This window comes from Semicossyphus pulcher, unplaced genomic scaffold, assembly GCF_022749685.1.
Source record: "Semicossyphus pulcher isolate SPU_LCO1_2020_fin unplaced genomic scaffold, fSemPul1.0.p SCAF_13, whole genome shotgun sequence".
Classification (NCBI taxonomy): Eukaryota; Metazoa; Chordata; class Actinopteri; order Labriformes; family Labridae; genus Semicossyphus; species Semicossyphus pulcher.
The window spans coordinates 20,869,879-20,885,042 of NW_027211637.1; the positions used below are offsets into that span (position 1 = coordinate 20,869,879).

Here is a 15,164-nt window from a genome sequence, read left to right on the forward strand (position 1 = left end):
AGCAAGATGAGATTTTTTGGCCAAAACCACCACTTAAAGTAATAATTAAGATAAGATTTTCATGTAAATAAATGTCTGTTAAGTCACTATCTATCGCCGAATGAGGTAACACAATGGTGTTTGAGCCTATGGCCCACTGATTAGGGCCTCTGCATTTGCAGTATATAGTATTATTATGGACTGGGCCCAGTGATGGACACGTTTTCCATCACCCAGCAGTGGTTGGTTTGCCAGAGAGGGTAGGCGGAGCTAAGCGGCTGCTTTTCTGGTTTCTGTAAATGTTGCGAGCGAACAAATGCAAACAGATTGGACACTCAGATGAAGGCAAACAGTCTAAAAAGAAAAGCAACCGTGACAAAGGGAGCCAACCGTACACGAATTGGGAAGTGTTTTGCTCTTTTTCAGGTATGAAACTAAAGTCAGACAAACACAACTTGTATCCTGGTGGTGTTGTTTGAAGAAACGTCAATGACTATCAAAGTTTCAGCAAATTATCCAGAGGGAAACATGAGCATCTGTACTAAATTTCAAAGCAGACCAACCTTTAGAGACAGAGCGCAGTTCAGTCCCATCCGGAGAAGAAAACAGTCCATTATCTCTATCGACTTTCGAGTCTGTGAAGGTGCCTCCTCTACACTTCTGTCTGCTAGAAAACAACACAACAAAACAAAAGAGCATCAGTGTAAAAGCTGTTCAGTGGAAGGATGCTCTACCAGCAGCGTAAAGAACCCAGAAGTAAGTTTTTATAAGCTGCCGACCAGAAAAATGGCGCCTAAGGAAAGAGAGGAGGAAACAGGCAGTAAGACGAGAGGCATCAGCAGGAAGAAAGGGAGAAGTGTGGGTTTCTGACTCTCAGTGTGCCCGTGTGCACAGCAAGCATTTTTGTTCTCTTCTCATGCCAAGCTTTTATTAGACCTTTTATAACACTGGGGATGTGGCTTTCTTAGAGCTGGGGGTATGTACCGTGATTATTATTTTATGAGTCACATTTGCGAGTTTGGCCGGACAAACTGCAGGAGTAGAAGCTAACAGGATTGCTTTGTAAAGCCTGGTTTAGCTCTTTTGCTTAAATGAAGATTTAGAGAAATATAAAACTACTTCAGTTAAATAATTCTTAAAGAAAAGCAGAAGGGAAACTGTTAGAGACTAGAAGATTACCTTTTCCTGTCACGTAGACACAGCCAGGGCTCTAAAATAATCCTTTGACATGCTAATATTTAATGTTTTTAGCTAGCTACAGGCATTTAGCTAGCTACAGGCATTCTGCTAGCGTTTCAGCCCGTTGTGCCAATATTTTTCCCCTCTGGTAGGCTTGGTATTCAGAGTATGACTCTATATATTCTGTTAAGACTTTGCACACAAATCTATAACATATTAAAGATTGTGGACCTAAGGAAGGGGTCAAAAGGCCAAAGCTGTTATACTTAGATCCATACTGCTAGCAGGGCTAGAGAGTTTGAGAACCACTGGATTAGCATTCACAGCTGACATGCTAACCTTCCTCCAACCTACATCAGAGAACGCTTGGAGAAGGTATCGCCATTGATCCGATGTTTTTCTTTTTTGAAGTACTTGGCTCGGTGGGGAAACTTGCGTAGGTGCTCCTCGGCGGGGGAGTGGGCGGTTTTGTGAGTGGGCTCGAGTGGTGCAGATGCCGCTGTTTGAGAAGGCACAGATATCCGCCCTCCCATGGAGCAAGTCACAAGATTAGCGAGTGAGGCTGGAGGTCTGCCTGCCGTCTCCTGCAGCTACAGCGGCAGCCAGATACTCTGCATAGCTGTCAGCAGTTCTGACGCTGTTAGTGCTGCCTCAGACTCTGCTCAATTTATGGAATGGCTTTGTGTGTTTTTGATATTCCCAATAATATGCTATCAAATTAAAGCCGGGGCGAGGTCCTGGTCACTGGGAGCAGGCTTTTAATGAAGGCTGCACAGTGATAAGGGATGTTTGTATAATTTGTCAGAGGAGGAAATGAAGTGGAATGGGAAAGGGTCTGAGGATGAGTCATGGCCTATTAGGTGTGTTAAAGTGTCAGAAATGCAGCCTCGAGAGAGCGTCTCAGGCCGAATTTGATCTGCAGCAAAAGCACAAAAAAAACTGGAATTGGAAGTTTGTACTCATTATTTTGACGTCAGATTTGCCACGCAGGGTTTCAGCTCATAAGGACTTATTTACTTTCACTAATCTTCTCTCCGATTGCAAAAATAGTTACTGTAAACCCATAAAAACATGAAGATACTGCTGTAATGAGTCATGTATTTTCTCTTTCTGCTTTCCTCGTGTCCTGTAGGTGTTCGAGGCGTCAGAATTTGCACCCCACCCTCTGTACTCAGTCACACAGGGTGGCCTGGACCTCCAGCAGGTAACTAGACCAAATCTCTGTTCCTCTGAAGAATCAGAATCTCTGTCGAAATCAGCTCACATTTTTAACTTCTTAGTAAAGTTCAGGAGTGTGTTGGAGTGCTTGTGGGGGATCTGGGCGGTGAGTGAGAGCGAGGGCTTGTGTGGCATGTCCAAATTTACACAGTCCATCATCTGGCACGAGGCATTAAAAACAACAGCTGAGCGTAAGCTGTAGCTATTGTTCTCCCCCTGTCATAAGAGCTATAACCCCCTCCTGAAACATGATGCCATCACACAGCACCACCACAGCTCTGCCGGCTCTTTTTTAGTCCTGCCCAGCTCTGCACCAGAAACATTTGGGCTTTAGGAATATTCCTCCCAGGACAGCAATAGCACATGCCATCATCGTATCAGAATGGGAACAACAGCCTCTGACAAATTGGAAAAAAAAATGTAGAAATGTGGGTAATGAAATATAAAAAGTTCACAATTTCGATCGCTCATGCTGTAAATGAGACGATTATTGCCTCTGATTTGATCTGTTTTTATGCTTTCCTAATAAAAACAAAGCTCTAACAGGCTGAGGCGCTGTAACGGCAGGGATCTCCTCTCTGCTTTATGACCACGTAGGATGGACTCGTAATCGAGGCCAGACTGCTGGCGTCAGGCGGAATTCAATTAGAGCAGTTAGACAGTTAGACAAGCGGACAGACAGGCAGGCAGAGAGAGGGATAGATAGATAAACAGACAGACAGACAGACAGATAGATAGATAGATAGATAGATAGATAGATAGATAGATAGACAGGGTTCAGTGGGTTTAGTGAGTGTGGATGGGTTGAGTGAGAGAAAAGGAGGTTAACATATGTGAGTCTGCATTATTCAGGATAACGGGGGGATGGGGGATGCTGCAGGTAGAGATAGAAACGATGAAAGAAATGTGCGAGAGAGAGAATGGAAGATGAATGAAGCAAAATAGTGAGCGTGACATCGGTCAAATACTGAAGATTGTTGGTTACGATTTCACATAAATAGGTGATAAACTACGTTCATGTTGAGGTAAACAACCACCATTTTTCCATTTGACGGTTTTAGCGTTGCATTTTACATGACTTGCCGTCAACGTGCAGGGCTGTACAAATGATCTGTAACAGCACCAAACAGGAAGTATTTGCATGTAATACATGCTTTTAGCAAACCCTTTAAAGAGGCGGTTCACTTAAATTATTCAGATCACGATCATGCATGTAGTTTAAGCTTGACAAGCCCTGGTTATGATGGTTTTTATGTCTGTTATAACCCAAATACAAAGAAGGTGAAGGGAATTTAGAATATTGTGAACAGCATCAAAGCATCGTTTTTCCTATTTTCTCCCATAGACTTTAGAAAAAGATAGACGACATGACAGCTCCCTAAAAGTGAAGCCAAAACATCTCGAGCGCCCCCTACTGACTGGCTGCAGTATAGGTCATAAAGCCCGCCTCCTCCATGTTAACAGATGGGACATGAGTCAAACTATAAAATCAAAATACAGGCTAAATATTTTTTTCCTAAACATGGTTGCTGTCATTGTAGTTAGCTCTTATATTAGTTATTAATGTCAAAGTGTTTATTTTTCTGACAAGTTTATTTTTAATTAGTTATTTGATGCTGTAAAAAGGATGATTGACAGCTCTGTTGACAAATACGGCTCCTGCAGTCTATCTGTTCCGGATTAGCAGAGTGGAGGAGGAACGACGAGAGGAGACGTAACTAAAACAATCATTACAGTCACTGAAGTTTACATATCTGTGAACGTTAACCTCAGACCAACACAAGAAGATGTTCTGCTGTTACGTAAATACATAGATCTTAGCCATTTTTTTTCTGGTTATGTGTGTGTTTTGGTTAGTGGAAGTGGCTACAGCAGCTCCACCCGCCGTTCGCTACTGCGCATCTCTGGCTCCAAAAAAGGAGCAGGGCAAGATGGCGGTGCCCGTCACGGGGGGTATTTTGGCTTCAATTTTGTACAATGAGAGTAGATGGAGATGCGTCGTCCATCTTTAAACGCAGTCATTGTTTTCTCCTGGAGACTCGGGGGCCCTGTTAAATTGCTCTAAAAAATATGCTTTATACTGTTTTATCACCTTGTGTTCTATTTAAATTCCTATATAAATATTAATTCAAGCATTAAACCTGAAGTCTCATTCATTCAAAACATAAGAAAGCTATTTATGAAAATAAACTACACATTTTTTTGTCTGTTATTGACTGTATGGCAAATAAAAATACTGCATAAGGGAATACATGTTTTATCAGCAGCAGCAGTGATGTCTGCGAGACTTGAAACAATGGGGAAGCTGATTTAAAAACACACCACCCACATGATGAATAAAAACCAACAAGCGTATGTATTTCAAAAATATACAGCAGTTTATCAGGTCAGTCCACCGAAACTTTTCACAGAAGCTGCTTTACAGTCCGTGTAAAAGCCATCCACACTGAGGTCTGTGGATTATCCCGAGTAACGGGTACACTGTGTCTGGAAAGAAATGTTCCTGCTGAATATTTTATATTTCATCTTTTATGCTGGGAGAGCAACTTCCATTAACCTACATTGCACTGGGGTGGAGGCAGGGATCTCTGACGTGGATGTTTCAAAAGCAGGACAAATGAAGCTAAAACAATGAGACCACCAGTCAGAAAACACACACCTCTCCTCTGTATACGTTGTACACTAATTTCTCTTGTTGTGAAAAACCGGCGTGTATTGACAGTGAAGCAGTTCCATTAAGAGGCTGCAGATTTATTGCCCGTGTGTGATGTTTTATTGCTGTAATTTACCTAATGCAGGATGCTCTCTTCTTCCAGGCCTACACTTTGCAAAACCAATACGGCATTCCACACTCAGAGGTACGGCCATTTGGGAAAATATTCTAATTTAATATCAGAGGAGTAGTTTAGTGCTCACTGCATTACGCTCTGCTTTCTGTCCCGCAGCTGGCCAAGCTACATCAGCTGTCAATGCAGCAGGGCCTGAGTCCCATGGCCCAGCCCGCTTCCACTATGATACCTGGTATGTAAACCGCAGCATGTGTTCTGAATCGTGCCCCAGTGTTCCTGAATTAAGCAAACTGTCTCAAATAGGACGAGCAGCTTTTGTCTCCGCGCCGCTCTTTCATCTGTAACTTGTCTCAGATTCTCAACCTGTATTAGACTTGAGAAGAAAAGACTCGCTTACATTAGCCGCACTGATTATGAGCTTGTGTCAGTGAGGAAGGAGGAGAAGAGGCTTTATGGCTCTCTCACAGAAACTATTATGTGAAATGATACGTTCGGCGGAGTCAGAGAACTGGGTGAGAGAAAAGAATGAGTGCCGCGTTAAACATCAGTCCATTAAAATTTAAATTAACTGCTTTACTATATCAGGCACTTCCTGCTCAAAGGGTCTTTTTTCCTGCATCTGAATGGTGTTTTGTGTGGATTCACTGACTAAAGCAGTTGAATGAATAATAAAATATCTGATATGTCAATTTTTATTCAGTGGATGCTTGTATTTTCTCTCATCAGGGATGGACTCCAACTCCCAGACATCTCAGGAGCTGCTTATTCCCAATGATGTAAGGAGAAGAAACAACTTACTTTGAGAGCTTTCATTCTTTATGTTGTTTTTGTTTTCCCATCTGAGCACCGAGAAGGGAAAAAAACAGGAAATCAGCGCTCATCTCGCATGTACGCAGGATCAGGTGACTTCAGATGCAGAAGCTGCAACGGCAAAGACTTCAAAAGAGAAGGGAGACATGTTGGCAACTTCCTAATTATCCCCATTATTCTAACCTCAGACTAACCCAAGGTTAAAGGGATTCTGAGCTGATATGGATCCTTTCGCATTATTGTCTAGGCTGCAGTTGCAGTGTCTTAGAGTGACTCCCATGAGTGCTCAGTAAATCCTCTCATGTTCCCTGACCTACTTAGAGGCTGTCTGCTGTCAAAACAGCCAATAAGAAAACAGACAAAGATCCTTTCCCTCTTCACTTAGCCTCCGCCAGGGTTTGATGAGATGTCTCTCCAATCTGAGAGTGAAAAATCACAAATGCATAGGTTCACTTTAAAGGACTACATTTCCCTTCAGATGGTCACCGTTCTGTCAGGGTTTGCTGGTTTGGGCAGAAAGCATCTGGCTGTTAATTGCTGTAATTTGCCTCCTATTGAATTTCATTTTGGAAAATGAGGGAGAAGGAAAGCTCTCTTCTCAAGTGAAATTCATAATGAGGCCATTTATAATTTATGACTTAATTTGCGGATTTAATTTCCAGTATAAATCCTCATCCACGATCATCCATAAGAAGGAAATGTTGTTCTGAAATTAAACAAATTCTGTGGAAAGACAAAAACAAACAACTTCCTCATGCTCATTATCTCCTTATGAAGACATTAAACATGTCCTCAGGCTGCTGGGCACTGTAGTATTTAACATACGTTACTCAAACAGGAGTGAATAGTGTTCTTGAGACTGTTTTCAATCACAGATTTCAAAATAAAACACTGTAATAAATATTAAATACACAACCACTACATGTCCACGTAAAGGAGGGAACGTGTTATCCAAGCCAACAATGGAGCTCAGAGATTTTTTTGTAGTTCTATTTATTTTGGTCATTTGATTTTTTTTCTACAAAGAGAAAAACATAAAACCAGTCTTTTCCTTCAAACTGCATTCACAGAAATGCCCTTTGCAGTTCTTCAATAACAACTATCAGCACAGACAAAATAGCAGCTTTCAGACAGTTTCCACTTGGCTGTCTTTGTTTAACAATAGAAAGAAAAGATTGATGAGGTTTCTCCTGTACTGTATAGGATATAGGCACGACCCTTCAGCAACATTTCTAACATGCCTGTAGGTTTTTTTTCCCTGCCATGTAAACTCCCGTGTGGCGAGTGGCACAATGCATCAGAGGACTGAGGGAGTCCAGTTCTATACGTGACAGGGACAGCTGTGAGCTCCAGCCATTGTTCCAGAAGAGAGGACTTACAGCCATGACTGAGCCTCCTCAGCCCTCCGTCCCCCCTCAGGCCGACCCGCGCTCCGACCACACAATCCGGCTCTGTGCTCACACACACAAAGAGACTTCTGCACGCACACACGCACAGATGCATTTTAAAACTGCTTACACCCCGTCAGCAGTATACACTGTACTTCTGCGCGCGGAAGATTTAGCCGGAAGAAAAATGGCTGCACCCTCAACATCCCATCCCTCTTCCTGTTGTCCTTTCAAATGACTGCCTCAGCAGGAACTCAACAATATATAGGCCACTTACATGAAGAGCAGAAGCAGCTTTAATGATTGTATGCTCAGGAAAAATAAGCACCACAGCCAGCATACCTGAGGTGTCTCCTGCGTGATTTATTTAGCTCCGGCTACATTTTTAAAGGGGTTTTTTTTCAGGTTGTTCATACAGGAATGCCGCTGTCTGAGGTCATGCGCACCAAAGTGGGTGAGCTGTTGACAGCTGGCGTCTATTGACAGCTGCTTTAAAAGCCCAGGGTCCAGAGGAGATTCTTGGTCTCAGTGGGGCGGGTAGGGGGGGGACGTTATCTGTGATTTGAGGTCTGTTGTGGCCATTGTCTCTGGAGTTGCTCTTTAGGCTGGTTGCTCTCTTGTCTCCGCCCCCTCCCATGAATAAACTGCTGAGCCAATAATAGCCGGGCGGACCAACCAGGTCGCTGTGTGACAAATCAGACATTGTGGAACAGGCTGCTTACTTCCCTGGAAAGGAATGTGAAACGCAGGGACACTGTGTTTGCGCACATGTGTGTATGTCTTCCTATGTGTCTGCCGCCGTTAAGCTGCCACCACACACACACATACGACACATACTTCATCACCGTCTGCCCCACTCACATGCATATCTGGCAGCGTAACGCTGTCACCGAGCCCTGACATGCTGCACTTGAGCTGATATGCACCCCTCTGGCTCTGTTAAATATCTATCTGTGTTAATAATAGGCGGGGGTCCAGGTTGGCTAATGAAAGCACAACAAAAGTGATAATGTATTTTGGAATACAATAAAAGCCGTGTCATTGTCTAATCCACTCCCAACAGAGAGAAGCCGCCGAGCCTCTACATTATATATTTGACTTATTTTCCCATTATGTTTTCCATTAGTGCGGAGATGCATCTTTAGCCGGCGTGTGTTTGGGAAGTGATTTGTTTGGGAAGTCATCACCACTCTGAGGAATCAATAACCTTTTAGCCACTCAGATTAATGAGAGGCAAATGTGCCTCCTCTCGTCTCTTTTACCGGTGCACGTGCAGAAGCAATTAAGGGAGACTCAGGGGTGGAGGGGTAAGAGGGGGGTAAGTGGTTTTGACATGCATGATGGATGACCAATCCAGCGGAGACAATGTAATTTCAATTTTTGAAGTGCTCAACAGAGTCGGCTCAACAGAGCTGCTCAGTTTTGTTTTCTTCTTGTGTTTTTGCTTTTCTCACTTCTGTCGAATCATTTTCATCTAAAGCTCCTTCAGTGATTTATTGACCCCCGTCCTTGTAAAGCATGTCCCCGTCCTCTTCAGCGGATCATTCTTTTTTTTTCATTGAAGTCACTTGATTTGCCTCGTCTCTGTTCTCCCTGCAGCTGATCGGCTCCATCATCGGCCGGCAGGGCACTAAGATCAACGAGATCAGGCAGGTGTCAGGAGCTCAGATCAAGATCGGCAGCCAGCTGGACGGGACAAGTGACCGGCACGTCACCATCACAGGAACACCGGTCAGCATCAACTTGGCCCAGTACCTCATTACCTCCTGGTAAGACCCGCTGCACGGCCGACTAATGAATCACCGCAAGCGCAGGCCTGAGAGAAAGGCATTGGTTTAAAAGGGTCAGAGGTTATATTGTATAGAGTGATAAGTGATAATGAGGAATGTCCTTCTGCTGCCGGTAATTAGCCTCGAGGGAGTGAGTGAAAGATTGGTTGTGTTGCACGACGTGGGAGCTGTGTTTTGTTGGAATTCAGTATCTGCAGTGCATCTCTGGCATCTCTGGCATCTTGTTTTTATCAGCTGTTTTGATATTATAACACAACACATGATGAAAGCTGGTACAAAATCATTTAAGATAGATATTAGTTCAATCAGGAGAGACCAGTAAATGAAGTGAGGAAGACAATTTACAATGATGACGTGGTAATGAATCATGGTGATCGAAGGGTGTCGGCCCTGAGCAGCAGCAAGATATACCCCCCCCCATGGAGTCCGGACACTGGTGATGGAGGTTTTGGCTGATGACGGCATCTAAGGCTGATGAGATCATGAAGCTGATGATTAAGACTGGGCGAAGGAGGGTCGCACAAAAGTACCGCATGAATGAACTGGAGGCAGAGGATAGCCGTATTTCAAAAAGAAAACAACAACATGTAATAGGCTAACAGTGAGGGTGTGTTGCAGTGCTATTGGACGCAGAGACCAGGTGATGAGAGCAGCTGATGAGTGCAGGGAAATAAGAGTGAGCATGCGTGAGGGGAGTGTGAGCAGAAAGGTCTAAGATATGAACAATAGAGCCAGCATGCACACTGTAGTCTTCCTGACTGAACTTACGCTGGAGCTTCATTTAATATGAAAAAAACTGTCAAACAAATACATAGAATAAAAGGAGAAAAAGATACATTAACACAACAAAATAGAATCAAATTGTTTTTGTTATAAAAACAGTACATTACTTCTATTTTTCTTGTAAATATGAGACCAAAATTCATAGAACTAGCTTTGGTAATTATATTATTCTGCACCCTGTAGAAGGAGAGATTGTGGCAACGATTAATGCAATCACCCTCCAATGATTTTTAATACTCGCTTCCAAAACCAGACAAAAGAACATTTACTCTTTTTGTGTTTTGTTGAGTTTGGCTTCACTTCTCGTATTTCTGGCATCCAACAGACCCCACTGCTCCGCTCCATGTGCACAACATTCAATATTAAATAACTCTGTAAAACACTTTTCAAATCTTCTTCTGAGTTAAACCACAATATGTGGACAAATGTTATCTACACATTTGATGAAGGTGACCGAACACCACAGTATGTAGGATGTCACAGCATGTCATTGCACATACTGCCCATTACATGCATCAGTTCGACCCCAGAGAGGTTTAATTAATTAGATCTCTTATCAACCAATTATAATAAAACTCGTATAAGTGAAGTAATTTAATTCCACCCCACGCTCTCATCTTTTATGCCGCCCTCCAGCGATAGCTCACAAAACACGTTTTTGGCCGTAACTCAAGCGTTCAAATGCTAATTAGGACAGAATTTGACGTAAAGGTCTAACAGGGTAAAATAATGAAGTGATGACATTTTACTTCCAAAAGGTTAAAGGTCAACACAGTGACGTCATAATGACATCCAAACAGACTTTTTTAAGGTGATTCTTCAAAGCCAAAACTCAGAGGAGATTGTGATCTGGTTCTCTTGTGCTCCACCACAAGCTCGCTGGTTTTGCTAATATTAAGCTTCCGGTGATTCGCTTCACATCATGTGATGAAGCTCTGTACCAGCCCTCTGTTCACCTCGGTAAAAATAGTCTCTTAGTGAAGACAGCGTTCTTCTCACTGGAAAGTAAACTGTCAACCGGCAGCAAACATTCAAACAGATGAACAGGCACAGGCAGGGCTTTGTTACAGAAACTACCCTGATATTTTAAGATATTCTCAGTGCCCTGAAAAAAACGCAACACTGAGATGCATTATCTGTTGATCTGTGAAAAGTGTTTGACTCTGAAGACTCGCTAGATTCAATTAAGTGGAATAAGGGAGACGGCTTTAAAGTAGTCTAGGACTTATCTCTTTATAGATGATCTTTTTACAGGGGTGTCCCTCAGGGTTCAAGTTTAGGTCCTTTTTAATTTTCCATTTCTATTAACAATATTGGTAGTGATTTCATAGTCATTGCCTGTTTTAAAACTCACTATGACTCACCATGAGAAAAAATCTAATGCAACTGCATTTCGGCAAAACCTTAAATAAAATTTGGCAAACATGAAATAAAATATAAAGTGAATCTCCCTATTATGGTCAAATCTGTCAGGAGGCAGAGAGATAGCAGCTTAAGTGAAGAGGCAAAGCTGTCTCTCTCTTTCATTTGGTTTCTGCATGGACAACATTTTACTACCAGTAGTACCAGACATTATATTAATTGTTTTCATTTATAAATAAAGACACTTCCATCACAAACTGGGGCATAAAATAAACCAAAAATACAGGAAATAAAGGTTTTGACAACTTCCCGGGGGAGACACCCCTACATACAAACACACACTCACAAATATTGAAGTATTCATTATTATTATTGTTGTTTAATTATGAGAGCTCTTTGTAAAAGTTATAAGCGTTGTTGTAAAAACTATTTAGCCTAACTGTATTTTCTTTATTTGATTTGAAAGACATTCAAGATGTATAAGTGTATGGTACTGAATCATAACGCAGGTCAGACATTATGATGTCCCGGAACTTTGCTTGAGAAAAAAATCTCTTACTGGACCTCCTTCAAGTTTAATTGAGTACCCCTGGTCTATCTTGATCTTTTGTTTGTTTTGTGGCTTGTTTTTGATCGTTTTCAGCAGGATTCTGTTAAACAAACAGAATAGTGAAGGATCTATTTCCTCTGCGAAAGTCTGCCACTGCTTTCGTTTTTTTCAACATTCAGGCATGCGCAGATCATTCCGCCTTACTTGGCGCTTCGCGTTTATCTTAAACATGCTCGGACATCCGGAAGTGCAGCTGGACTTCGCTTCAACGGCAGTGGCCACGCTTGTCGCCTTCACAGTGGTTCTTGTGCTTGCTACACTGATGGTGAATTATTCTTTTCCCCTTACACACACAGGTTTGCTGCGTACATGTAATTAAGCGCCAGGTTTCTGTGCCTGTCTGGTAAGGGATAAAGTTAGCTTAACTCTTCAATCGCCGACACAATTTGCTCATACTATTGCATTTTGGCTCATGAGGGTAAAAATGTCCAACTACGGACTTCTATGTGAGCTCTTCATTTTTCGGCGATATTCGTCGTTGTGAGTTGTAGGCCCCCTACGACATTAGTGTGGATCTGAGCTGGGTTGGTTGGGGGTTGGGGCTCGGGTCGTTATTTAGCTAGCACAGTGTTTTTCATAAGATGGCACGGTGGAAATGGGGGAGAGAGACAACACCAGACGTGCTGTGTTGTGTGGCAGAGAGCAGTCAGAGAACACAAAATTGCATGTCGTGCTTATTCCACCTTCATTTAAGTGGAGAGGTCTATGTATTTTATCGGTCTTATCTACCTGTCTTTCTGTCTATTCATCCATCCACCCATGCATCCATCCATCTATACATCCATGCATCTATATATCCATCCATCCATCCATCTATACATACATCAATTATGGATGGATGATCAATTCATCCATCCGTCCATCCATCCAACTATGCATGCATCCATCCATCCATCCATCCATCCAACCATACATGCATCCACGGTCCTGGCCACTTCCTTACCGCTTCCGCTGGCTCTCTGGCTCAGCGGTCTGACCTGCATGGTGAGTAGGCCCATCGTCCCAGCCTTCCCTTACCGATTCCCTCTGGCGCCAGGGCTCAGAGGCTTTGAACCTTTGTGGTGCCCTGGCTCAGCGGTCTGACCTGCATGGTGCAGTGGCCCAGACTGTGGAGAGGCCTGTGTATGGTTGGTTGGATGGATGGATGGATGGATGGATGCATGCATAGTTGGATGGATGTATCCATTCCATCCATGTATCCATTCATCCATCCAACTGGCTCCGTGGCTCGGCGGTCTGACCTGCATGGTGGAATGTGATCCGACCCGGACTGTGGAGAGGTCTATGTATTTTGTCTGTCTTATCTACCTGTCTTTCTGTCTGTCTATTCATCCATCCACCCATGCATCCATCCATCTATACATCCATGCATCTATATATCCATCCATCCATCCATCCAACTATGCATCCATCCATCTATACATACATCAATTATGGATGGATGGATGATCAATTCATCCATCCAACTATGCATGCATCCATCCATCCGTCCATCCATCCAACCATACATGCATCCACGGTCCTGGCCACTTCCTTACCGCTTCCGCTGGCTCTCTGGCTCAGCGGTCTGACCTGCATGGTGAGTAGGCCCATCGTCCCAGCCTTCCCTTACCGATTCCCTCTGGCGCCAGGGCTCAGAGGCTTTGAACCTTTGTGGTGCCCTGGCTCAGCGGTCTGACCTGCATGGTGCAGTGGCCCAGACTGTGGAGAGGCCTGTGTATGGTTGGTTGGATGGATGGATGGATGGATGGATGCATGCATAGTTGGATGGATGTATCCATTCCATCCATGTATCCATTCATCCATCCAACTGGCTCCGTGGCTCGGCGGTCTGACCTGCATGGTGGAATGTGATCCGACCCGGACTGTGGAGAGGTCTATGTATTTTGTCTGTCTTATCTACCTGTCTTTCTGTCTGTCTATTCATCCATCCACCCATGCATCCATCCATCTATACATCCATGCATTTATATATCCATCCATCCATCCATCCAACTATGCATCCATTCATCTATACATACATCAATTATGGATGGATGGATGATCCATTCATCCATCCAACTATGCATGCATCCATCCATCCATCCATCCATCCAACCAAACATGCATCCACCGTCCTGGCCACTCCCTTACCGCTTCCGCTGGCTCTCTGGCTCAGCGGTCTGACCTGCATGGTGAGTAGGCCCATCGTCCCAGCCTTCCCTTACCGGCGTGGTGCAGTGGCCCAGACTGTGGAGAGGCCTGTGTATGGTTGGATGGATGGATGGATGAATGGACGCATGCATAGTTGGATGGATGTATCCATTCATCCATCCAACTATGCATGCATCCATGGAGAGGTCTATGTATTATATCAGTCTCTCCTTACTCTCATGGCTCACGCAGCTCCTATATATAACCTCGGTTTTTAAAAATCATGACGTCAGAATGACGCCACTGACCAACAGCGCGGATCAGCTGCGCATGTGCCACCACGTAATTCGTCCTTTTATCTATCAAAGGAAAAACGTCATGAGCTGAAGGTGGGTGCGTGGTTGAAATGCTGCTGGCGATGTTGCATTGTTTGCTTTAAAACAATTGCATTGCTCAAACCCTGAATCGAAGCCAAAACGGCCCTTCCAATGTTGTGATTTGGGGGTCCAAGAACCTCGCCGACCAATGCGTTGGTTGTAAATCATCACACGTGACGCTACTCAGCCAATCAAATCTGTCACTCAGATAAACATCGCGACTGACTGCTTTAAAATGAGAGCAGTATAGAAAACCAAGCTTTTAAGACTGGACAGACTCGTATATGTTCCGTGACTCTGGCGATTATTAAACGCGGACATTGTCTGACACTGTCACTCCGTTTGTCTCCGTTAACAGAGACTCCACGCTGCAGTTTAGTTCAAACACGTCATTGATAAACATGAGAGGTACACAGAGCTACATCAGGTTTATCATCTTAACTAGTTTTCCTTTTATTTCCGCAGTTCTGTTCTTATATGTACCGGTATGTGCCCTCTCTCTCTCCCCCTCGCCCTCGCTCTCTCCAGCAGTCTGTCAGTGTACAGTGCGTTTGAATATTATTTATTGCAAAATTGCTTTCTTCTTGCTTAATTTTTTACTTTTATGTGGACAACACTCTGAGCAAAGCTTCCATAAGTTCCATTTTAGGAAAAATACAAGTAACAGCTTCTAGTAAAATCCTTTCAAAATGTTTGCCAAATATAATATTTGAGTCTGAACAGACATGGATATAATCTGCAACTTG

At 43.4% G+C, this 15,164-nt stretch overlaps 1 protein-coding gene across 2 annotated transcripts in view; it reads left to right on the forward strand.

The window, feature by feature from the left end:
• The window catches only part of LOC138589624 (poly(rC)-binding protein 4-like), a 46,806-nt gene that overhangs the window by 30,433 nt on the left and 1,209 nt on the right, over positions 1–15,164 (forward strand). For both annotated transcript variants that reach the window (XM_069660008.1, XM_069660009.1), the window contains exons 10-14: positions 2,291–2,362; positions 5,193–5,234; positions 5,322–5,397; positions 5,892–5,941; positions 8,963–9,132. In XM_069660008.1, the coding sequence (XP_069516109.1) occupies positions 2,291–2,362; positions 5,193–5,234; positions 5,322–5,397; positions 5,892–5,941; positions 8,963–9,132 (410 nt within the window). The remainder of the gene's footprint in view (positions 1–2,290; positions 2,363–5,192; positions 5,235–5,321; positions 5,398–5,891; positions 5,942–8,962; positions 9,133–15,164) is intronic.